Here is a 26,731-nt window from a genome sequence, read left to right on the forward strand (position 1 = left end):
ATTTGAGACTTCGGCATTTCGGCACTTAGACACTTCGGAACTTCGGCAACATCAGCACTTGAACACTTTGGCACTTCGGCAACTTCGGAACTTCGGAACTCCAGCATTTCGGGACTTTTCTTGCAGCCGCTTGGTAGATAACTCCCTGATTCCCACGGTATTAGGGAGTTATCTATCAAAAGGCTGAAAGACCTAAATTGGTCTTTCAGCCAAATTTACTAATACTAAGTAAAAATTACTTAGTATTAGTAAATTTTGCCCCCACTCGCTATACTGCGAGAAGGGGCATGTCTATTAAACAGTGAGCAAAGGATCCCCCCTCCCTGAGCGTCGTGTGGGGGCCCTAAAGTACAAAAAGGGGGGAAGACCTATTGTCCTCCCCACCGACCCTCACCCCTGAGCGGTGGGTGGGGGCCCTAAACAAGAATAGGGGGGGGACCTAATGTCCTCCCCCTGGCCCCCACCCCTGAGCAGTGGGTGAGTGCCCTAAATACAAATTGGGTAGGGGGACCTAATGTCCTCCCCCTGGCCCCCACCCCTGAGTGGCGGGTGGGGGCCCTAAATACAAATTTAACCCCCCTCCCCCAGGTGACTATGGGTCCCCAAATCCCTAGTCACCCCCTCCCCCAAAAAATAAACCCCTACCTATCCCCCGCACCCTAAAAATAATGAGGGGGGACCTTTAACTAAGTACCTGTAAAAATAAACTTACCATTCGATGTCTTCTTTCTTCTAAAATCTTTTTTCAGCCCAAAAAAGGGCAAATAAAAATCCATAATAACCGACGCAATAAAAAAAAAAACGAGCGCATAAAAAAAAAAATCCATCTTCACCCAGCGAAGGCTCTACGCAGACTGAGCTGTGCAGGGCGGGGGAAGGCTTATAAAGCCTTGCCCCACCCTGCATTTAGGCTCAGAGCACTCTGATTGGTGGGTTTAAGCCATCCAATCAGAGTGCTCTGACAGGTAAATGAAGAGACTGACAGGTAAGTCTCTACATTTACCTGTCACTGCACTCTGATTGGTTGGTTTGAAATCCACCAATCAGAGTGCTCTGTGTCATTTTACACAGCGTGGGAAAGTAATTTGGAATTTTCCCACGCTGTGTAATTTGACTCATAACTCTCTGATAGGTGGATTAAGTAACCAATTAGAGAGTTGTGAGTCAAATTACACAGCGTGGGAAAATTCCAAAGAACTTTCCCACGTTGTGTTAAATGACACAGAGCACTCGGATTGGTGGATTTCAAACCACCATGCGTTTAGACTGGAAGAAAGAAGATTTCGTCTAAGGCAAAGGAAAGGTTTCTTTACTGTAAGAACAACCAGGATGTGGAATTCTCTGCCTGAAGAAGTGGTTTTATCAGAGTCCATACAGATGTTCAAACAGCTACTAGATGCATACTTGCAAAAACAGAATATTCAAGGATATAATCTTTCAATGTAGGGTAATAACTGCTTGATCCAAGGATAAATCTGACTGCCATTCTGGGGTCAAGAAGGATTTTTTTTCCTAGCATGTTGCAAAATTGTGCTTCAAACTGGGTTTTTTTGCCTTCTTTTGGATCAACAGCAAAAAACAAATGTGAGGAAGGCTGAACTTGATGGACGCAAGTCTCTTTTCAGCTATGTAACTATGTAACCAATCAGAGTGCTGTGACAGGTAAATGTAGAGACTTACCTGTCAGTCTCTTAATTTACCTGTCAGAGCACTCTGATTGGTTGGCTTAAACCCACCAATCAGAGTGCTCTGAGCCTAATTGCAGGGCGGGGCAAGGCGGAGCCTTCGCCGGCTGAAGATGGATTGGTTTTTTTTTGCGCTCTGGGTTTTTTTTGTTTTATTACGTCGGTTATTATGGATTTTTTATTTAGCCTTTTTGCGGCTGAAAAAAGAAGATTTTAAAAGAAAGAAAACATCGAATGGTAAGTTGTTGTTTTTTTAAAGGTATATTGTTAAAGGTCCCACCTCATTAGGTAGGGGGTAGGTAGGGGTTTATTTTTTGGGGGAGGTGGTGACTAGGGGTTTGGGGACGCCTAGTCACCTGGGGGAGGGGGGTTAAATTTGTTTTTAGGGCCCCCACCCACCGCTCAGGGGTGGGAGCCAGAGGGGGAAGGACATTAGGTCCCCCCTTACTCTAGTTTAGGGCCCCCACCCACCGCTCAGGGGTGGGAGCCAGGGGGGGAAGGACATTAGGTCCCCCATTACTCTAGTTTAGGGCCCCCACCCACCGCTCAGGGGTGGGGGCCAGGGGGAGGATATTAGGTCCCCCCCAATTTGTATTTAGGGCCCCCCCGCCGCTTAGGGGTGGGGGCCAGGGGGAGGACATTAGGTCCCCTCCCTTATTCTTGTTCTTATTCTTGAGTGGTGGGTGGGGGCTGGTGGGGAGGACAATAGGTCCTCCTTCCTTTTTTTACTTTAGGGCCCCCACCCACCGCTGAGGCGTGGGGGCCTGGGGGGGGGGGGCAATAGGTAATCTTTACTTAGTATTAGTAAATTTGACTGAAAGACCAATTCAGGTCTTTCAGCCTTTTAGTAGATAGCTCCCTAATACCATGGGAATTAGGGAGTTATCTACTTATTCATTCCTTTCATTACACTGACTGGCCAAGTAACTTACATTTTATATGAATGTATGTTACTTGATTGTTGTAAGTGTTACAAATGCTTACAGCTGAATCCTGGCTATGTTTGTATACTTTTTATTTAAAATTGTATGCAATATAACATTCTTCTTCTTTCACTGGGTAAGTAGAAGAAGAATGTTACATTGACATGCGCACTGACGATTTAGCTACACATTCTAAGTTTGGTGCGCATGTGCGAATATGAACTAACGATGTGAGCAGATTCTATATTTGGCACGCATGCGCGAAGGGTCTATCAGACACGCGCAGTGTGCAACCAACGATGTGAACAGATTCTATGTTTGGCACGCATGCGCGAAGGGTCTACTCGACATGCGCAGTTCCCAATCACTCGTAATGAGATGATTGGATGTTAATCAGCTGTTAATGTTTAGCGAGAGCCGGCGGGAGACTCAAAGGAGCTATTTAAACACGGAGGATGGGTGAGTTCGAAGCAGTCTACTTTGCCCTTGAGAAAGGCGGTTATCCCGCCGAAACGCGCGTTGGGCAGGGCTCTTTTCACCTACGTGATTTATTTACTTATTTTGTTCTCTACACCTTACGGACTCCTATTGATATAGGGTGTTATAGCCACCTTTAGGATTGATCGGGTCTGGCTCAGTATGCTGGGGTGAGCCTTAGTAGGATTTGTTATTTGTTAGGTTATTTAACCTTTTCCAGTTCATTCCTGTTTTTGACTGGATCCAAACACTCCTACCCTTTATTTTCTTCTATATGTATATTATCTCCCCTATCCTTTCGATTTCTACTCAAGTGTCTGTAACCCTGCAAGCCATGACCTTTTGCAAGGCTGGGCTTCTATTGCATATTTCACTCTTAGCAGTAACTTTGTATAAGTTTTGATTGCTACAACTACTAGTGATTGTTCATTTGCAATTGTCACTATAACCTTGCAACTAATAGGCTTGCCATAGGAGTTCCTAGGTGATTTGCTTTTAATGGTTATTTAATAAAATTTATTTGTTTTGCTTAGACGCTGTCTCTGGGGTGGTTTAAAGGAGAGCAGCCCGTTTTGATATGGGGTGCTTTACCTGTTATTTTTTGAATATTTTGTGCTATATGCAGGGTTATGCCCTTACCACCACCCCTATAACCCATTTCTCTCCGTACTTCCTACTAGATTGTCTATTTAGGAGGTACACTCTACGATTATTTCATATTAGGTTTTAATACCAGGGTTATTAGAGTGGTTCTTTTCTTTCTTTCATTTTTAATGATGGCTGGTTTTTTATCTAACAAAGTTGAAGGTAACGTCTGGTGTAAAGACGCAGAAAACGTTTTCTCTAATACGAAATTAGACTTAAGTACTACTACTACCAATATCAACAAATCCTTTAATAAACTTCACAGTCTATATAAGAAACAGATTAGAACATGTTGGGAGATCTCATCTCTTGAGAACTATATGAGCAAAGAAATGATACCGAGAGGTCTTAGAGTAATGAACATCCCTTCGTCTTATTCTGATAACTCAGATTTGATGAAGGAGTGGGAAGCTGCGGCTGGCTCTTGCTCTAAAACGTTCATGCAGATTATCTGCAAATTTGAACAGGAACAACTCAAAACAGTAAACATTGACCTTGATGAGGAAATTAATGGGATCAAACAATTTCAAAATGACCCAAATTTCTCCTTTCTTGAATCAAGGTTAAAACAAAACCTGGATAAATTTCAGGAATCAGTAAAATTTAGAAAACATGACAAGTTCCTAAGAGATTCTAATGACTACCAGACTTGGAATGTTTATAAATCCTTTAACTGTAGAATGCGACGCACGTCCGATAATGGCCTAACTTCAGACTATGACTCCTCAGACACAGATTCTGGGAGCCAAGTCCAAACGAATCCAGTGGACTTACAAACACAGTCCACTCCATCCATAGTGAATTCTAACCCCAGAGGAATCCTGAAAAAGGGGGTGAATTTTTTAGCCCCAGGTTATCAGGAGGAATTCCCGAGCCAGCGGACGAGATACCAGACTCGCAATATGAGAAGAGGAGGGAGGAGGAGGAGATACTAATTGACACCCAGAGGGTAGAACATAAGTCTCAGATTATTAACCTTTCCTCACGTACATTAACGGCTGATCAAAGGGTCGTTTTAGGGAAGGGCCTCTCTTTCGTACCTACCCCTCTTTTTGACAAGTTTGGTTGGATTAAGGATCTCAACCTCTTCGTTAGAAAGTTGGCTTTACATAAATTCCACTCTGTCCAAAATGAAAGAAAGGCCCGAGACCTTGGGCTTGCATCACAAGACTACCAATGCCTCACCACCCTACTAGCTCTCTTAGATGAAAGCGATTCTAATACTATCTCGAACCGTACCGGCCTTAAACCTAAGAGCCGCTATACACCCAATTTTGCGAGCTTTAGGAACATCGAGCTGTTCTTAGAGGCAGCTAAAACAGAGATTGAGAAAATTAACTTAAAATCTCTCCGCATCCATTCCAGGGATAATCTCCTCAGACGGGAACAAAAAGCTTTAAAGACCTTACAAGATGATGTTGATATCATCATCAAACCCGCTGATAAGGGGGGAAATATTGTAGTGATGGATGTGGATAAATATCTGGAAATGGCCGAACTGGTTCTTAGGGATACGGAGACATATGCAGTCCTTAAACAAGACCCTACGGATGATTTTCTGTCCAAGTATAGGGAGATACTGGAAGAGGGACGCAGTGGGGGGTTGCTATCGGGTGACAAGCTTGAATTTATTCTTACTTGTCACCCCAAAGTAGCAACCTTCTACTGCTTACCTAAAATTCATAAGAGCTTGGAGACACCCCCAGGACGTCCAATAGTCTCTGGGGTTGATAACCTCACACAAAATGGCAGCCTGTATATAGACAGAGTTCTAAGACCTTTTGTGGAACTATTACCTTCCTACATCAGGGATACCAAGCAAGCTTTGAATAAACTCTCGAGCCTTAAATTCTCCCCCACTGTGCAATTATGCAGTTTGGACGTTGAATCCCTCTACTCCTCCATACCTCACGATAGGGGAATTGAACACGTGAGATTCTTCCTTGACCAGAGGGTCCCTAGAGACGATTTACACACGGCTTTTGTCCTACGACTTCTTGGTTTCATTTTGTCACATAATTATTTTTTATTTAACAACCGTATGTACCACCAAATAAGGGGAACCGCTATGGGGACGGCCTGTGCCCCCTCATATGCGAATCTCCACCTTGGCTGGTGGGAACATCAGATCCGTAATTCAGGCATGTTGAGAGAATATCTACCGAAAGTCCTATGGTGGGGTCGCTACATCGACGACATTTTGATTGTCTGGCAGGGCACCCCTAGGGAGTTCTCTGATATGGTAGAACTACTCAACTGCAATGATGAAAACCTTCGGTTTACATCTAAATACGGAGGACTTTGTATAAACTTTCTTGATGTGACCATCAGTATCGGCCAAGATGGTACAATTCACTCTACACTGTTCAGAAAACCTACGGCAACTAACTCTCTCCTACACTGGACTAGTCACCATCCCCGACCCCTCAAAGAGGGTATTCCGGTAGGTCAGTATCTCCGCCTTCGGAGAAACTGTAGTGACATCCAGGATTTCATCATGAAAGCGAAACAACTTCGACAATATTTTAAGGAGAAGGGTTATCCGAACTGCTGCTTAAAAAGAGCATATAAAAGGGCACTAAAAACTGAGAGGGGTGACTTATTGTGTGACTTTCCTAAAAAGATGACCAAGGAAGATGCGGGAACTATCTGTATGATCGCTACCTTTGATAGGGGGTGGCCGGAAGTACGTAAGTCACTCGAGAGGTTCTGGCCGATCCTACTAAATGATACACATCTCAAGGGAGTCCTAAGCCCACATGTTAATATCACAGCCAGGAGGGGACGCAACATCCGCGACCTACTGGTACCCAGTCATTTCTCCACTAAACTACAACCTCGAGCCACCTGGTTGGGTACTCCACCAACTGGCACATATGGCTGTGGCAATTGTGTAGCCTGCAAGTTCATTCTTAAGAACTCCAAGACCGTCAGGGATAGTCAAGGACAAGGTTCCTTTAAAGTTAGAAGTTTCTTCAATTGTAAAACGAAAGGCCTTGTATACTTGCTATCGTGCACATGTGGACAGAAATATGTGGGGAAAACATTTAGGGCATTTAAGGATAGGATCATGGAACACGTGAGGTCCCCTAGGAACCGTCTTGAGACACCGATCTCCAGACACCTTAGAGATTTTCATCATGGGGACCCTAATAACCTCAGATTCTGCGGATTGGAACTGGTTAAGCGGACCCAGAGACGTGGGGATTTTGATAAAACACTCAGCAGAGGGAATCGAGATGGATATACGAACTTAGAACACTCCAACCTCTTGGTCTGAATGAGGGTTTTTCTTTCGCCCCCTTCATATGATACAACACTATGACTATACATAGATATATATATATACGTTTATATATGTAGTATCTACCCTCTCCAAATTTATATCTATATTTGTTACTACCAGCTATACTGAAAGTTCTCTACTTTGAACCACTTTTGTCTATATTGTATATACTTTGTTTTTGTTTTTTATTATACTATACCAACACGACCTTTGTTTTCTCATCCCTTCCTCCCTCCTCCTGCTCTATACCGGCTCTACGCTCCATTAATCATTTATTAGTGAGTTATTAACACCTCTGAATTTAAGATTGTTATTTCCCCTTGGGGGGCTTATTGCCCGCACCATCTATATTGTGATTGGAGAGAACGGAATCTATAATTTTCCCTGCATATATGTGGATATTTTTTGCATATGCATACTGTGGAAGATTCCCTGTTTTGGTGCGCATGCGCGTTTGCACTTGGCCGGACAAGCGCAATTTGCCCACTCTTATTCCTCTTCCTAATTGGACATTTGCCCCTTACCCGGTACTAACGTATAAAGGGTTTTAATTACCCACATATACAACGTAACACGAGTGTTTTTCAACTCCGTTTTGTGCCTAACTCGCTATGCTCACGTCGATATGTTCTGACATGCGCACTGACGATTTAGCTACACATTCTAAGTTTGGTGCGCATGTGCGAATATGAACTAACGATGTGAGCAGATTCTATGTTTGGCACGCATGCGCGAAGGGTCTATCAGACACGCGCAGTGTGCAACCAACGATGTGAACAGATTCTATGTTTGGCACGCATGCGCGAAGGGTCTACTCGACATGCGCAGTTCCCAATCACTCGTAATGAGATGATTGGATGTTAATCAGCTGTTAATGTTTAGCGAGAGCCGGCGGGAGACTCAAAGGAGCTATTTAAACACGGAGGATGGGTGAGTTCGAAGCAGTCTACTTTGCCCTTGAGAAAGGCGGTTATCCCGCCGAAACGCGCGTTGGGCAGGGCTCTTTTCACCTACGTGATTTATTTACTTATTTTGTTCTCTACACCTTACAGACTCCTATTGATATAGGGTGTTATAGCCACCTTTAGGATTGATCGGGTCTGGCTCAGTATGCTGGGGTGAGCCTTAGTAGGATTTGTTATTTGTTAGGTTATTTAACCTTTTCCAGTTCATTCCTGTTTTTGACTGGATCCAAACACTCCTACCCTTTATTTTCTTCTATATGTATATTATCTCCCCTATCCTTTCGATTTCTACTCAAGTGTCTGTAACCCTGCAAGCCATGACCTTTTGCAAGGCTGGGCTTCTATTGCATATTTCACTCTTAGCAGTAACTTTGTATAAGTTTTGATTGCTACAACTACTAGTGATTGTTCATTTGCAATTGTCACTATAACCTTGCAACTAATAGGCTTGCCATAGGAGTTCCTAGGTGATTTGCTTTTAATGGTTATTTAATAAAATGTATTTGTTTTGCTTAGACGCTGTCTCTGGGGTGGTTTAAAGGAGAGCAGCCCGTTTTGATACGGGGTGCTTTACCTTTTATTTTTTGAATAAGTACATTAGTACTTAGGCAATACTGTGCTTCAGAACTTCGGCACTTTGACACCTTGGAACTTCGGCAACTTCGGAACTTCGGCACTCAGGCAATTCGGCAGTTCGGCACTTCGGCACTACTACACTTTGGAAATTCGGTAATTTCGGCACTTCGGCAATTCAGCAATTCAGCTATTCGGACATTGGAAGCACCTGAATGTCCAAATTACGGCCAAATTGCACATGTCTACCCTCCTATCAGTTATTTAGATTTAGTTTTACCCTATTGTGATGCTCCATGAATTATCCAAGAATAAGGACATTTTAGGTATACTTAATGTAGTTTTTGTGTTCTGGACATATCCATGGCAGTATGGTACCTCTCTCTTTTTTTTTTTTTTAGGTGCTTGGAAGTTAGACTGGAGAACCTATGTGGTAAGAGGGATATTTATAGCTTTCATTTTCTGTCTTAAACAGCCCAGTAGACATAGCCAACCCTATTGTGATGCTGCCATGGATATATTCAGGAAAATAAAATAATGGCTAATTTTTCCTTATTATACTCTGCAAAATCCTACTGTAATCTGACTCAAGTTTATCAGAGGTGCATCTGCTGCTTAGAACACTTCAAAATGTCCATGTTTTAAATCTTTATATGTTTTATTCTTCTTTACTTTTTCATATTAAAATAATATCCATTTTATACATGCTATTTTTATTCTTGCTCTGTAGTGGGGAGAATGGATACTGTATAATAAACAATTATTTAATTAATTATTGAGGAGGTCAGTATTGAGTGATATAAAGTAACTTAAAGGGACAGTATAGTCACCAGAACAACTACAGCTTATTGAATCATTTATGGTGAGTAGAATCATTACCTTCAGGCCTTTTGCTGTAAACACTGTCTTTTCAGAGAAAAAGCAGTGTTTACATTACAGCCTAGTGATAACTTCACTGGCTATTTCTCAGATGGCTGTTAGAGGTCCTTCCTGGGTCATGGCTGCCTAAAATGCATCTAAACATTCAGTATCTCCTCCCTCTGCATGCAGACACTGAACTTTCCTCATAGAGATTAATTGATCCAATTCATCTGTATGCTGATGGGCCAGGACTGTGTTTGAATTGTGCTGGCTCTGCCCCTGATCTGCCTCTTTTGTCAGTCTCAGCCAATCCTATGGGTAAGCATTGTGATTGGATCAGGCTACGACTTCTACTGATATCAGCAGGCAGTGGGCAGGTCTAAAGGAAACAGGGACAAAGTACTTGAATACAAGTAAAATTTTACTATATTTAGGGAGGCATGAGGGGGCTAGGTTGGCTAGATAGTGGTTTTAACCCTATAGGGTCAGGAATACATGTTTGTGTTCCTGACCGGGTAGTGCTCCTTTAAGGCTAAAAACACACATGTGAGCATATGCACTATTTGTTTGAAAGAATGCAAATACGTTGTGTTGTTCCAAGGTGCCTGACTTAGCAGCCAAATGTAGTTGTAATAGTTGAATCTTTTGATTCAACTTGTATGGGCGATTGATGCCCTCTGATTCTGCCCTCTGATGAGGTTAGAAGAATGTCATTCCACATTTTAGGATACTAGAATCAGATGTCCTAAGCCAAATAAAATAGGTGATATCATAAATCCCTTGTAGGAGCAGATTGAGCTGATGATAGAGGACTGTGCTAAGATAAGGGTATTTTCCACAAATAACCCAAGAATATGTCAATAGCTTCTCCAGACAGCCAGAAATCAAAATCAATCAATGAGTCAGTCTGTACTGTGGAGAATACAGAGAGGTGAAACTGTAGAAGTATAGAGACTAAAGAAAGAGTTATGATATGTTTTATCATAAACAATTGACTCTAAAACATGTGTTTTTACTATTTTTATGAAAGTTAACCAAACATTTCAGAAGACTACACTTTTACCTTGATAATATAATATTTTTTTTCTTCAATTGTTCCAAAAACGTTACGGTGAGGGGATGCCCCATGTGTTCCAATTGACAAGTCACCAATGTATCTGTAATGTGTCGACTGTCATACATGGGGAAAAGAGCATAGTCACTTGTCATGGGCATATAAACTGGTTTTGCATTGGCATATGTTGTAATAGTGTTTAGATCACATTTTGTAGTCATATCCATTTTCTTCAGATGTAGTTATGCCTATTTTTTTTTACCTTCCCCTCTTTGAATATCCCAGAATATTAGGTTGTCTATTCTTCTAGAATAATCTATATTTTATAACATGGTGAAGCCTTATCTTACATACGTCTGTAAGATATTGTATTAAATAATGGTAGATAGATAGATAGATGGATAGATAGATAGATAGATAGATAGATAGATAGATAGATAGATAGATAGATAGATACAGGATAGAATAATATTGATATTAAAAACTTACTTTTTACTTGCATAGAAAGTTTTTGTGGTTTCAACTGTCTGTTGACCTCTGGAGCTAAAAATGTATATTCAAGATGTAAATAGTTAGCAAAACACACAGATTGGTGATTACTGTGTATAGTGCGCTTACAAATGTAATTGAGTTAGAAATAAGCAGCTACACACTCTAGTGGATACTCTCTTATCCCCACTAATTATAGTAATGAACCAAAGTGAGCTTAGTACAATTTGGATATAACGTCCAGACTCTACTAATCAAATGAGTGGAGCGCTAAAGGTATAAACTTACCCTAAAATGGGGTTAAATCTCAGATGAATATCAGTACATATAAAGGAAACATAAAATAAAACACACTATAGTGTAAATCCACAGGTGATAATGTATTTTGGTGATAATTCAAGTAGTCAAACTCACATTGATCAGAGCCTTAAAGGGACAGGCTCAAATCACTTGCACAGTAGTATCGTATGGAGACACTGCACCCTTTTGCCTGGAATGGATTTCCTTAAAGGAAAGAGAAAGGGAGACTTCCTAGTGTATTACGTTTCAACCAAAGTAAAAAACACAGTGGTTATGGTTGTGCTCACCTTTTCCTGAACCAATGAGAACCTGGCTCTGGATGATAGACCTGGGTACCTCTAGAGGTACTTTCTTGAGCAGCAAGATGAAGTTAGAAGCTGATGGGACTTGGTTTAAAATACATACAATATAAAAACAAAAACATAGAATTAAATAAAAATATCCAGTTGCTTCTATATAAGATAAAGAATGTCCCAGTAATAAGCTCCAGTCCCGAGACACGTTTCTCCCACACTATGGGGGCTTTTTCAATCGGTATCCTCATTATCTTCATGCTGCTTTTTAAATATGCCGGTTTCTTCATCCAGTGGGCGGTCCTCCCATCCCATCCTCCAATCTGGATTTAGCTTCTTGTGAGGTCAATTTCCTCACCTTCCTTTCATCAGGGTGATTATGATCACTTCCGCTGTCACTGCAGCCATCTTGCTTGTGGGCACATACCCTCAAGCAAAAAAAAAAAAAGTGTCAGAACAGGTTTGTTCGCTGACACCCATCACCCTAAGTTAAATACATACATATTCCATCCTTTTAAATTGTGCTCAGCACATAATAGAGAAAATTAATAAAACAGAGAAAAGAGGAAGGAAAAAGCACACATCAAATGCTTTCTTGATCAATAGGGGACACCTATCCAAGGTAAGCCACAACAATGGTTGCCTGACTAAATAAAAGTCACTAGCGGAAATCCAATGTTAAATTAAGAGGAACAGTATAATCAAGAAAAATAACAAATACTTTATTAATCGATAGGGGACACCTATCCAAGGTAAGCCCCAGCAATGGTTGCCTAACTAGATAAAAAGTTACTAGCGGCAATCCAATGTTAAATTTTAAAAAGAGAACAGTGTAAATCAATAGATGAGTTTGACACTCTTCGTGGTACACATATGTATCAGAGAAATAATAATAAGATACAATGTGAGAAATCCCACAGAGCAAGTCTGCTCACTGTCATTAGAAATGCTAGTAACAGTGTGTCAGAAAGAGAAATGTAGCGCACAGTCTCGATGTGGTAATTAACAATATATTTCTGTATAGTCAGAAATGCAAGCTCAATCTATTGTAATAATAGCGATAAAAAGTGTCAGTTTGACAATATCTCATTACATTTAAATCACATCGGTATAGTATGTTAGTCTCATATAATACTGCATCAGTCTAATAGTGGTAAGAGATAATTACAGCTAATCCCATATCATGATAAATCATATCGTCAGAGAAAGCGATGTCTTAAATCTTTCTGTGCAAACCTGGGCACATAATGTCAAATGGATGATGAGCTGTGACTGATGCTGAAATAAGACTCACACTATCGTGAGAAAAAGGGATGGAAGAGTTAACACCTACAACTAATCCTGTTGTTCATTCGTCAGAAGGGTATAGAGACCCTTAATAAAGGAGAAGTAGGAAGGGTGCCTTCATGGGAACTCAGTCAAATCTTTCTTAGACAACACACATTACAATGAAAAACAGAAACTTTTAATTTTGGCTATTTTGCAATTCATTTTGACACATAATTATTTCACGTTCAACGATTGCTATTATCTACAGACTTCTGGCACCGCCATGGGGACAGCCTGTGCACCCACTTATGCGAATCTCTTCTTGGGATGGTGGGAGCAACATGTCGTCATGACACCAAGATTTAGCCGCTTTCAAGTCTTCATCTTAAGCTGGCATAGATACATTGACGACATGTTGCTCCTCTGGACAGGCTCTATCCCCATGTTTGAGGATTTTGTTCAAGCCCTCAATGAAAATGACATCAACCTAAAATTGACACATGTGATAGATGAGCATGAATTGGTATTCCTGGACCTGAAAATTTAGCTGGAACACGATGGAACAATACATACAGAATTATTCAGAAAAGCAACTTCAACAAACAGCCTGTTACACTGGGAGAGTCATCACCCGTACAGACTCAAAGCCTCCATTCCCTATAGCCAGTACCTTAGAGCTAGGAGAAATTGCTCCATTGACCAAACATTCTACAATGAATGCAAGATACTGAAAACCCGATTCAGGGAACTAGGGTACCCCAACCGTGTCCTAAAACGTGCTTTTCACAGGGTATGTGGTATTGACAGAAACGTTAGCCTCCTCTCCTCTAAACCTAAGGAAAGCGGCAAGGCCCCCCATTGCATTGCAACATTTGACCAGGGCTGGGAACTTATGTCACAAGTCCTCACAAAAAACTGGCCAATACTTCTACATAACCCTGAGCTCCAACACTTGTTACCTGAGTATCCATCCCTAACGGCACGGAGACCAACTAGCCTACAAGACCATCTTGTCCACAGCCATTTGGCATCTCCCTCAGCTCCATTGAACTGGTTATCTAACACCAAGGGAACCTATAAGTGTGGGCATTGTAAGGCCTGCCAATATATTCTGCCCTCAAAATTTACCACGTCAACTCAAACCAAAATTAGAGTCGAAACCAACGCTTTGGTTAACTGCAGTTCAACACGACTGATCTATGTGATCACCTGCAGCTGTGGCAGTCAATATATTGGCAAAACTTTCCAGCAGTTCAGACGCAGGATTTTGCAACACATAACATCTGTCAAAAACACCATTACCCCGACCCCGGTTGCAAGACATATTCTCAATTTCCATGATGGGAATCCTGACAATCTTAAATTCCAGGCAATTGAGAAATTGTTACCCAACCCTGGAAAGGGTGACTTTAATAAAATCTTGCTTAGAAAAGAGTCACATTGGATTTTTTCATTTAAGACCTTGGTTCCCTCAGGTTTGAACGAGGAATTTAACTATACTCCATTCATACACAAATAATTTTTTCATCACCTAAGGAGTAATTGAGTTGACCATACATAGGTTATATTACCTACTACATATGTATATTAGCCAATTTTGTATTTTTTACACTTTATATTTATTTTTATTTACAACTTGAGCACTATATTAAATTAATCTATTACCTTAATAATTAAGGCTACCCTATTGTATTCGTTGATTTTTCCTAACATTGCCATTGGGTTATCTGCTACATTGCTATAAGAATTATAGGTATCCTCTATGTTGGCTCTTTCCTTCCTTTGTGCCATCCCCCTTTCTGATATTTGAGTCTATCTGATGTATATTTGACTCTCATACATATTAACTTTCCGATGGGTAAAGGCTAGGATTCTCTTAATCAACATTACTATATAATGGACACATTTCCACTATTAAATTTTGAGCCAATTTGGCCACCGTATCAATCCCTATCCCCTGAGTCTGACGCAACCAATCAGACTCAAGGGCGGGCTATTTAAACCACAGCAGCCCGTTAACCAGTTCCCCCTGATGAACCTTGAAGCTAGGTGAAACGCGCGTCGGGGCGCGAATATCGTGAATTTACCGATATAATTAGGTTCCACTCGTGTGTCCTCGGACACCCCCTTGCCCTCGTGCACACTTTACCACGGGCTGGGAACTTAGGCGGCGATCTTCCGCTGGTGAGACACACGGAGACCTTCTGGACATGAACTTTTAATAGCTCTATTTGATGATAATACCTGGATTACTTAATCCTCCAGTTAGGGATTAATTAACATCTGCATTATTTTTCTATTTCTTTCTACCTATCCTATATTGAGTTCCCATGAAGGCACCCTTCCTACTTCTCCTTTATTAAGGGTCTCTGTACCCTTCTGACGAATGAACAACAGGATTAGTTGTAGGTGTTAACTCTACCATCCCTTTTTCTCACGATAGTGTGAGTCTTATTTCAGCATCAGTCACAGCTCATCATCCATTTGACATTATGTGCCCAGGTTTGCACAGAAAGATTTAAGACATCGCTTTCTCTGACGATATGATTTATCATGATATGGGATTAGCTGTAATTATCTCTTACCACGATTAGACTGATGCAGTATTATATGAGACTAACATACTATACCGATGTGATTTAAATGTAATGAGATATTGTCAAACTGACACTTTTTATCGCTATTATTACAATAGATTGAGCTTGCATTTCTGACTATACAGAAATATATTGTTAATTACCACATCGAGACTGTGCACTAAATTTCTCTTTCTGACACACTGTTACTAGCATTTCTAATGACAGTGAGCAGACTTGCTCTGTGGGATTTCTCACATTGTATCTTATTATTATTTCTCTGATACATATGTGTACCACGAAGAGTGTCAAACTCATCTATTGATTTACACTGTTCTCTTTTTAAAATTTAACATTGGATTGCCGCTAGTAACTTTTTATCTAGTTAGGCAACCATTGCTGGGGCTTACCTTGGATAGGTGTCCCCTATCGATTAATAAAGTATTTGTTATTTTTCTTGATTATACTGTTCCTCTTAATTTAACATTGGATTTCCGCTAGTGACTTTAATTTAGTCAGGCAACCATTGTTGTGGCTTATCTTGGATAGGTGTCCCCTATCGATCAAGAAAGCATTTGTTATTTTTCTTGTTCTTTAGTTACCCAATAAAGGCAGTGGGAACAGATTCCTTGCTTCCCCTTTTTCTAATTTGTCATTAAATCTCTGAGGGTTACCCCCTCCATATCTGTTCCTCTAAGACTCAAGACATTCACTCTGAGGCTAATTTCTTCTTTGTTATATCCAGATTGTACCAAGCTCACTTTGATTCAAGATGTAAATAGTACCTGAAAGAGTTTTATGTACTTTGCAAACATTTTAAATGATTTAATTAGCAAATCATTTTGATATAGTTTGAATTTTGTTAAAAGAATATTGAGGCATAAAACTACAGTATTCACATGTTCAAAATACTTTGTAAAAAGGAAAAAAATGAAGACAAAAGAGAAAAAAAAATCTGTATTTTATTTTGAATTTGTATTTATTCACGGATCAAGTTAGAAGTGACAAATAGAGGGAAAAGAAGGAGGAGCGGACAATAAATTTATATTTATGTATTTATAAGGTATATATATATTAATAAATATATAATATAAATAAATACATATGTTGGGGAAAATATTATGATTATATATATCTGTTTAATATGTGCTTGATTAAGTCCCTGTGTATGGGAGGTCAGGAATTATCTTCAAAGGGAGTTTCTGTTTAGATAGTTGGAAAGATACAGCACCTGAACGGCACCGCTAAGTTTATCACATTTACATATCAACTAGTCATCAAAAGAGTCTCTATCTAGGAAAACACACCTTAGGTGAGAGGCAAGGGGATGGCTGGGAGAGTTAACAGGTAAATAAAATAACAGGATAGACAACACTTTGGGCCTTGGGAGTTGAGCTGAGGAATTGGCTATTCACAACATGGGAACCAATTCCTTTAAAAATAGAAGATACTGACATCACATTAGATTGGGGTTTGGTAAGACACACATGCTGCACATAACATCTCACAGAACATACACAATGTAGCAGATATTATTAGATAGATGGAATGTATGAGTGTTATGAATGTATTTTAACCCCCTAAGGACACATGACATGTGTGACATGTCATGGTTCCCTTTTATTCCAGAAGTTTGGTCCTTAAGGGGTTAATTATAACTCTGTAACATTCTTCTTCTGTAATATTTAACTGGGCAGAATCTAAGTAAAGATTTATCTCTGGTAAGAACTATGGTGTTGGCTGTTTATTTGTAATATTGGGTAGAATACCTTAGTAGTGCTAGTCATATATTTATCTGGACAAGGGGATAAAGATATATGTTAGTTCTTGGAAGAGGTGACACAGGGAAATTACATTCACTATTAATACACAACGCAGAGTGGATTTCTCTCAAAAGGATACCAAATGGAAGTATTGGTGGTGAGAGAAGGATTATACAACAACATATAGATTTTTTTTTTTACTGATCCTCCTCTTATTCTCTCTATTGGTTACCTTTTCTTACTTGATCTGTGAACCAAATGGCCTATTAAAGGGACTCTATAGTCACCATATAAAAGCAAGACAGACAGGTCCCCCAGCCTTCCTTCTTGCTTTTATATGTACTTTCATTCATTAAAAAAAAAAAATTGGTGTTTTTATATTAAAAACTTACCTCCGTTCCAGCGCCGAGCTCCCCGCTAGGCCGCGCCCCCTTTTTCGTAAAAATGACGAAATTGCGGGGCCCAATGGGACGGCTTCGCGCTGCACCAATCGCGTTCTTCATAGAGCGGCATTGAATGCCGCCCTATGAAGAACCTGAGCGCTTTACCGCGCATGTGCGCGGAATGCACGTTCGCGAGCTGAGCTGTCTGACTGACAGCTCAGCTCGCTTTCTAAAATTATCAATAAGGGGGGGGACCTACTGTCCCCCCCCGGCCCCCACCCCTGTGCGGCGGGTGGGGGCCCTAAAATTATCAATGAGGGGGGGACCTACTGCCCCCCCCGGCCCCCACCCCTGAGCGGCGGGTGGGGGCCCTAAAATTATCAATAAGGGGGGGGACCTACTGTCCCCCCCGGCCCCCACCCCTGTGCGGCGGGTGGGGGCCCTAAAATTATCAATGAGGGGGGGACCTACTGTCCCCCCCCGGCCCCCACCCCTGAGCGGCGGGTGGGGGCCCTAAAATTATCAATAAGGGGGGGACCTACTGTCCCCCCCCGGCCCCCACCCCTGTGCGGCGGGTGGGGGCCCTAAAATTATCAATGAGGGGGGGGACCTACTGCCCCCCCCGGCCCCCACCCCTGTGCGGCGGGTGGGGGCCCTAAAATTATCAATGAGGGGGGGACCTACAGTCCCCCCCGGCCCCCACCCCTGAGCGGTGGGTGGGGGCCCTAAAATTATCAATAAGGGGGGGGACCTACTGTCCCCCCCCGGCCCCCACCCCTGAGCGGCGGGTGGGGGCCCTAAAATTATCAATAAGGGGGGGGACCTATTGTCCCCCCTGGCCCCCACCCCTGAGCGGTGGGTGGGGGCCCTAAATACAAAGGGGGGGGACCCTAGTTAACCCTCCCCCCCAAAAAAAAATATCTCCCTACTTACCCCCCTCACCCTAAAAATAATGAGGGGGGACCATTAACTAAAAACCTGTAAAAAAGAAAAAATGAGATAAAATCAACTTACCATTCGATGTTTTCTTTCTTCTAAAATCTTCTTTCTTCAGCCCCAAAAAAGGGCAAATAAAAATCCATAATAACCGACGCAATAAAAAAAAAAAAAACGAGCGCAAAAAAAAAAAATCCATCTTCACCCATGGAGGGCTCCGCGCAGACTGAGCTCCGCAGGGCGGGGGAAGGCTTATAAAGCCTTGCCCCGCCCTGCAATTAGGCTAAGAACACTCTGATTGGTGGGTTTAAGCCAATCAGAGTGCTCTTTGTCATTTTACAAGCGTGGGAAAGTTCTTTGGAATTTTCCCACGCTTGTAAAATTACACAGAGCACTGTGATTGGATGGATTTCAAGCCATCCAATCACAGTGCTCTGTGTCATTTTACAAGCGTGGGAAAGTTCTTTGGAATTTTCCCACGCTTGTAAAATGACACAGAGCACTGTGATTGGATGGATTTCAAGCCATCCAATCACAGTGCTCTTTGTCATTTTACAAGCGTGGGAAAGTTCTTTGGAATTTTCCCACGCTTGTAAAATGACACAGAGCACTGTGATTGGATGGGTTTCAAGCCATCCAATCACAGTGCTCTGTGTCATTTTACAAGCGTGGGAAAATTCCAAAGAACTTTCCCACGCTTGTAAAATGACACAGAGCACTGTGATTGGATGGCTTGAAATCCATCCAATCACAGTGTTCTGTGTCATTTTACAAGCGTGGGAAAATTCCAAAGAACTTTCCCACGCTTGTAAAATGACAAAGAGCACTCTGATTGGTTTAAACCCACCAATCAGAGTGTTCTTAGCCTAATTGCAGGGTGGGGCAAGGCTTTATAAGCCTTCCCCACCCTGCGGAGCTCAGTCTGCCTGGAGCCCTCCATGGGTGAAGATGGATTTTTTTTTTGCGCTCGTTTTTTTTTTTTTTTTTTTTTTTTTTTAATTGCGTCGGTTATTATGGATTTTTATTTGGCCTTTTTTGGGCTGAAGAAAGAAGATTTAGAAGAAAGAAAACATCGAATGGTAAGTTTTTTTTATCTCTTTTTTTTTTTTTTTTTACAGGTTTTTAGTTAATGTTCCCCCCCTCATTATTTTTAGGGTGAGGGGGGTAGGTAGGGAGATAATTTTTTTTTTTTGGGGGGGAGGGTTAACTAGGGTCCCCCCCCTTTGTATTTAGGGCCCCCACCCACCGCTCAGGGGTGGGGGCCGGGGGGGACAGTAGGTCCCCCCCCTTATTGATCATTTTAGGGCCCCCACCCACCGCTCAGAGGTGGGGGCCGGGGGGGACAATAGGTCCCCCCCTTATTGATCATTTTAGGGCCCCCACCCGCCGCACAGGGGTGGGGGCCGGGGGGGGACAGTAGGTCCCCCCCTCATTGATAATTTTAGGGCCCCCACCTGCCGCACAGGGGTGGGGGCCGGGGGGGGGACAATAGGTCCCCCCCTTATTGATCATTTTAGGGCCCCCACCCGCCGCACAGGGGTGGGGGCCGGGGGGGGACAATAGGTCCCCCCCCTTATTGATAATTTAGGGCCCCCACCCGCTGCACAGGGGTGGGGGCCGGGGGGGGACAGTAGGTCCCCCCCCTTATTGATAATTTTAGGGCCCCGCACAGCGGTGGGGGCCGGGGGGGGTAGGAGAGTAGGTCTCCCCCCCCCTTCAACCACTATTGTGGACAGTAAGCGTCCCTGTGGGTTCGGGCTTCAGCTGTCAGCTGAAGCTGAAGCTGTCAGCTGAAGCCACGCCCACAGAAGTGCTGACAGGCTATCAGCACACAAAGCGCGTTCACAGTGCTTTGTGTGCTGATAGCCCATCTGATGCATTCACCCAGAATGCATCGGACGAGAGGCCTTTTTAGGGCCTCTGAACTCGGAAGTCCCTCTGGTGGCCGTCTGATTGACTGCAACAAGAGGTGTTCCAAGCTTCCAATGTAAACACTGCATTTTCTCTGAAAATACAGTGCTTACAAGAAAAAGGCTCCGGGTAGCTGTAGCACTCACCTGAACAACCTCATTAAGCTGAAGTTGTTCAGGTGACTATAGTGTCCCTTTAATGTACTATTTATATTAAGTTAATACTTTGCAGTACACCGGTGAGCCTATTTTTTCATCCTATTTGGCTTATCTGAAAGTTTTTTCATGGATGGTATTCAGCCGAACCAAACTCACACAAGAACGAATGTCGTTACATCCCGAAGAAGATTTTGGGAAAAGTGATTTGGCTGATGCAAATTTTCCCACCATGCACGTCTATTCTCTACTTATTACTGATTCCATGGCAATGTATCTTGTACATCTATTCTTGTCTAATGTTGATAATAAACTCTATTTAAACATAAAACATCTCAAAAGCCTTGTGGATGATAAATTCTTTTTTTTTCAGCTGAATGATGGTGCTGGAGTTGAGAGGAGGTCATGATTTTTTATTTCTGTTTTAAATTATTTGCATTTCAAACGCAAAATCTAGCCTGTATATACATAGGATTGAAAGGGAATAGAGAAAAACGATGTAGGAAATAAATATATGATATTGGCAATCTCCCAATTACCCAAAAATAGAAAAACAGAAAATCAATTTGTAGCATTTGCATTAAATCAAAGCAAATTTAAAACTAAATAATGCATCATCAAGTATGGCGTATAGAAATTGATTTATATGACCTCTCAATGAGTGAAAAGTAGTGTCTTCTTCAACTTCTTCTTCATGTACCTGTAGGAAGAGAAAATAACAAAATCACGAATTGGATCTAGAAATAAGCATGTAAAGAAAACTAAACAAATACTATTTTTTTTTCAGGTAATTCTTTAGACAAGTTTATTTTTTACTGCCATACAAAGGTTGCCTCAAAGGTATATTGTTAAAATCAGACACCATAGGATATGCATTTAATGCATATTCATTGTCAAGCATGTATGTAGCATTAACTTCGTTCTAACCCACTGACTAGGTGAACTTCAGGGTGGCAAATGATACAGGTAAGTGATACAGAGGTAGTGATACAGCAGAGGTTCTCAACATAATGCTGCCTAGAACTTTAAAAGGGATGAATAGTCAAGATGGTGAAGTAAGGCATATATATATATGCATATATTAGACTTGGGCATTCGTTTCTGGACAAACACATTTACAATATGAAACTAATGAAATGAAGACCAAATTGCTTGTTGGATGAAATCTCATCCTGCAATTTATTCTTTAATTAATTTTTTTTATAAAAATTCCCCCATGCCTTCCCTTAATAATAGTAGGTAGAGTATATTGTTTATGGGTGGTGGTGCGGTGACTAGGGGCTTGGGTACTCCTGAGTAGTTGAAATTATTTTTATTAGGGGTTAATTGGTGCACCGACCACCTCCAATGTGTGGGGCTGCGGAGGACAATAGGTCCCACTTCACTCCCATCCGCCACCAATGGGTGGGAGCTTGGTGGGGCAATGGATACACCCCCCACTCTATTACACAGACAAAGTGAGCAATTTAGGTACAATTTTAGTACAACTTATGTCTGTAAGAAATACAATTACTGAATATCCTACTGCCCTACTCTATCCTAGAGTACTGCTTTTGCAAGTCTGCTTACATTTAACCCAGAGTTATGCTGCACTGGATACATAAGCATCTGGGATCTGTTGTCCACTTGGTATCTTTTATCTGAAAAAAAAGCATCAAGATAAACAATGTGATAACAGATAGAAACTGATGTGAAAACAGCTTACAAAATATGGTGTAATTCTCAGTCCATATACCCAATATGTGTAGCACTACAAAAGAACGATATATTTGGTTATGAATGTTTTTTATTTTTGGAGATATTGTCTAGAATTACACAGAGTGGTATAAAACAATTGTGTTAGTTTCCTTTTTTTGCTTTCTTTGCTGGACACCCACCACAGCATAATGACAGGCAGCCCCATTTAAGGGACATGCATGACTTGACAAGTTGTTTTTAAACCAGCGAGCAAATGCTTTCATGCAAATATAGAAATAAAATAAAACATGAAAAGCTTGAAAAGTATGTAGTTAACGTTGAAAAATGTACTATAAACTTTGCCAGTTTGCTTACTCTCAGCTATGGGAGTTTCTTCATTCTCCCCCCTCCCTTGAATTCTAGGCTGCTTATTTGCTAACACAAAGTTAATGATAATACTCTTTAAGTTAGAGAAAACTAGATAGAATCTGTATTGTGAGAGACTGTAAGATATAGCATACATTAGGTAACACCACCATCTTTAAAATATTTATTCTCCCTATCAGTGAACAATGTGGTAGATTTGATTTTTTCAAATCCAGAGAGACTTTCTACAATAACGGTAAGTTATTATATTTATATAAATTAGCAACCAAAGAATTTAACAACACATCAAGATTAGTAATTTCTGCCTCTGCCCATTTTAACCTAAAGGAGGCCTTTAACGATTCCCTCCGCTTCAGGGAGGATTTGTTTGTAAATTTACCTTAAAATTTTAATTATCACTGAACTTTTCCATCCCCGACAATACTTCTGGTAAAGATCTCCTTGGATTGGTGATTGTTATTAACACATTGTCCGCAAAAGTGGTACTTTCACTTCACTTACTGAATCTTTGTGGCCGCATATTGTATTGTTATTTCTAATAACAAATTAAAACAGTTCCACATCAACACAAATAAAAGAGGAGATAAAGGGCACCCTTGACAAGTGCCATTACTTATAAAATAAAAGGGGAAAGTTGACTATTAACATTTACTCTAGTGCTACAGGCTGAGCATAAGGCCTTTACCCACATTTATCACTTCACCACTTTATCCAAAGCCGCAGTATTACTAAAACAGATAGCAATCCATCTGTTAAATGCATTTTGGGATCTACAAATAATAGAAGAGTAAGTCTATGTGTTATATTTTCTCTATGAATTACATTTAGAATTTTTTGTTTTAATATCACGTGCCTCTCTAGTTGGCACAATACCTGCTTGAGTAGAGCAGTTCATGTAGCAGGGATTTGAGTTAAAGCAGTAGCATCTTGGCAAATAACCTAATCACAATTTGTAAGAGAAATTGACCTATGATCCTCGCATAGAGTGGGATCATTACCAGATATAGTGATTACTGTAATTGTTGTCTGTAACATAGAAGGTGTTATTGAGAGAGGTGCGATACTTAAATCATTAAAAATAACGTGGTCAAAATTGTGAAATAAATATTATATAGTATCTATTTTAATACCCATCAGGTCCTGCACTCTTCCCTTCTGTAATGCATCCAATTGCCATTGATAGTTCCTCTAAAGTAAAAGGTTAATCTAATACAGTTAAAGTGTTTTCTAGTATAATATGAGCAGTATGTGAAACAACATAATAATATAATAATTCATTCTCAATAGCAAGTTAATGTAAATTATCAAGGTGATTATAAAAATCACAAAAAGAAAGGGCAATAGAATCAGTAGTAAAAAGTAAAGTCCCATTTCACTTTCTGAGATCCAATGTGAAGGATAACTGATCTCTCTGCTTCAGAGCTCTGATAGCATTTTCCACATTTATTTCCAAATTAATAATATTTAGGATGTGTTAACAGAAGTGCCCAATGTGCATCTAAATTCAACAGCTCTTGTAATTTAATGCTCAGAGTTGCAAACTATTATTTAATTAATTTTATGTTCCTGCTCTAAATGATTAATTATTTTAGTAATTGAGTAACTTGGAACGATACCTAATTTATTGTGGTTTCTGTAAAATAATTAATTAAAGTAGAGCACACTACCTCTATAACAATATCCTAATCCAACAATGATTCATTCAAATGCCACTGTACAAAAGGTTGTGGCAGGTCTCAGAAATTAAGTTCTGTCAGGACTGGGGCATGGTCGGATCATGTAATACTACCTATCGAAGAACTTATATGAAGATTAAGATACCTATGTGTTATAAAAAGAAGCAAGTCTCTATTCCCCATCTATTCCCCATCCACATGGATGTCCCTGCAGAGATAGATGGGGCTTTCCTTTTCTTTTTAGCTGAATTTTGCAAAACATATTCCCAAAGCATAGGGTCTCCACTGGCAAGACAGGCAAAGGAGGCACACCAGACCAGTCCTCCATGGGATCACATTTAATTTCAAGGCTTGATGTAAACTCTGGAAAATTTGAGTGGTTATGGAGACAGATTTACCTTTGTGAATTACGTATAATCTCCACCAATATTTAATTCTACATTCTTTTAACATTCTCAGTGCTCTTCTTGCCTTAAAAGTATATGATGAAATATCCTGGGAGATCTATATAGAGTGACCTTCAAAGATAATAGCCTCAGTTTATCAGGCCTTTATTAAAATCTCCTACTTATGTTGGGGAATTATGTAATTTATATATAATTTCCCTTGACTGAGTTTGCTGTGGCCATTAAAGACTTAGTGACTGGTGGGACCTAGCAATTTTAATCTCATTGTTATTCAGTAAACCCAATACTTGAGTAAATAAAGATCACAAAGTAGTAGCAATATTTTCTTTATCTGACGCTGTGGTTTCAGGAACAGGAATCCCACTAATTTAGAGGTTGTTACACTTGCCTCATTTGTCAACATTGTCTAAACATTTATATAATTAGGACTGCAGTATGTTCCTTCAAGTGCCCCTGTACCTTCTGAAGTTATGACCACTTTATCTTCTTCCAAAACTTTTTGTTTTGTAGTTTAAGAGAGACTCTTGTCTCATTTGGGACGCTACTTGAGTTACTGTCCCTGGGGCCATTTTGGGCTTTCCATACTACTTGTGCCATCTGGGTTTTCCTTAAAGAAGTCCTTTAAGTATAATGTTTGGGTGTCTCCCTAAGGAGTTGTCAGGCCCCTCCCAATAACTATCTATACAGATGTCAGGGTACCTGTGGTCTCTACCTCCGAAAGAGGTAGAGACTTAGCTGTTCCTCCATCCAGACGGTCTGATGGCTCCCTTCCCCGCGGTCTATCCGGTCATGCTAGGCCGGCCGCGAGGGAGTGACTGCCTTTTACAGCATCTAGGCAGGAAGTAGTCATCAGGACACTCCCCCGGAACAACCTGTCAGTCAATGGCTGCAGGACCAATCAGGACGTCTTGGGGGCGTGGTTACTGCTCTGAACAGGGTATTTAACAGAGCTTCTTTCATTAGCTCATTGCCCTGTCGTGGTTCTAGCTTGTTCTAGTCACTCAGTGCTTGTGTATTCTATTATCCCTTTTGGTTTTGACCCGGCTTGTTTACCTTACTCTGCTTATCTCTGTTACCCTTGATTCGGCTTGTCTCTCGCTTACCTGTCTTCTGTTACCCTCGACCTCGGCTTGTCTTTGACCATTCTATACTGTACTACTTACGTTAGTCCGGCCATTCTAAGGTCCGGTATACGTATCTGGCTACTGTTTGTACTCTGCGTGTTGGATCCCTGTCCCGATCCTGACATTACGACAGGGCCAATGGATCCTGCAAGTACAAACAGTCAGCTGGCTGCTCCTGATCCTAGGTTTGAGGCCATGGATCACAGAATGGATCAGATGGCGCTTGCGCTACAGGCTCTATTAGCTTGTGCCAATAAACCACCAGAGGAGATACGTAATACCCCTGTTTCTCCTGTCGGTTCAGGTCTAGAGGTAGCCACAGTGGGTGCTTCTTCTCACATTACCCCCCCAGTACGCTATGGTGGGGCTCCTGAGAAGTGTCGTGGTTTTTTAAACCAAATTAGTATCCACTTTGAATTGCAACCTCGCTCTTATCCTACAGATAGGGCAAAAGTAGGATTTATTATCACCCTACTCATTGAGAAAGCTCTGAGATGGGCCAACCCACTATGGGAGAACGAAAATCCATTAGTTTATAACTATAACGCATTTGTAGCTGCTTTTAGAAGAACATTTGACCCTCCAGGTAGAAAGGTTAATGCAGCCAGATTACTGTTGCGCCTGAGACAGGAGAACCGAACACTGGTGGATTATGCACTAGAGTTCAGGTCTCTGGCGGCAGAAATCAAGTGGAATGAGCAGGCGTATATGGATGTATTTTTGAATGGCCTATCTGATGTAATCCTTGATGAGGTTGCTACCAGAGAACTCCCTGAGAATTTAGAGGATTTAATTTCGTTCATCTCTCGTATAGATGAACGTCTAAGAGAGAGACAGAACACTCGAGAGGGGAACCAGAGACCTTCTTTTAGGTTAGCTCCTGCTCTTCCAAGTCCTGACTCCACGATATCTTTGC

The 26,731-nt window shown here is 41.2% G+C and overlaps 1 protein-coding gene across 2 annotated transcripts in view; it reads right to left on the reverse strand.

Moving 5' to 3' along the window:
• The window catches only part of CLNK (cytokine dependent hematopoietic cell linker), a 163,212-nt gene that overhangs the window by 40,189 nt on the left and 96,292 nt on the right, over window positions 1-26,731 (reverse strand). Inside the window, exons 5-7 of one of the 2 annotated variants that reach the window (XM_063459874.1) lie at window positions 22,114-22,184; window positions 21,196-21,244; window positions 10,959-11,006 (exon numbers count right to left, since the gene is read on the reverse strand). In XM_063459874.1, the coding sequence (XP_063315944.1) occupies window positions 10,959-11,006; window positions 21,196-21,244; window positions 22,114-22,184 (168 nt within the window). Of the gene's footprint in view, window positions 1-10,958; window positions 11,013-21,195; window positions 21,245-22,113; window positions 22,185-26,731 lie in introns of both variants that reach the window. The other variant, XM_063459873.1, reaches the window with a different exon arrangement.

This window comes from Pelobates fuscus, chromosome 6 (genome assembly GCF_036172605.1).
Source record: "Pelobates fuscus isolate aPelFus1 chromosome 6, aPelFus1.pri, whole genome shotgun sequence".
Classification (NCBI taxonomy): domain Eukaryota; kingdom Metazoa; phylum Chordata; class Amphibia; order Anura; family Pelobatidae; genus Pelobates; species Pelobates fuscus.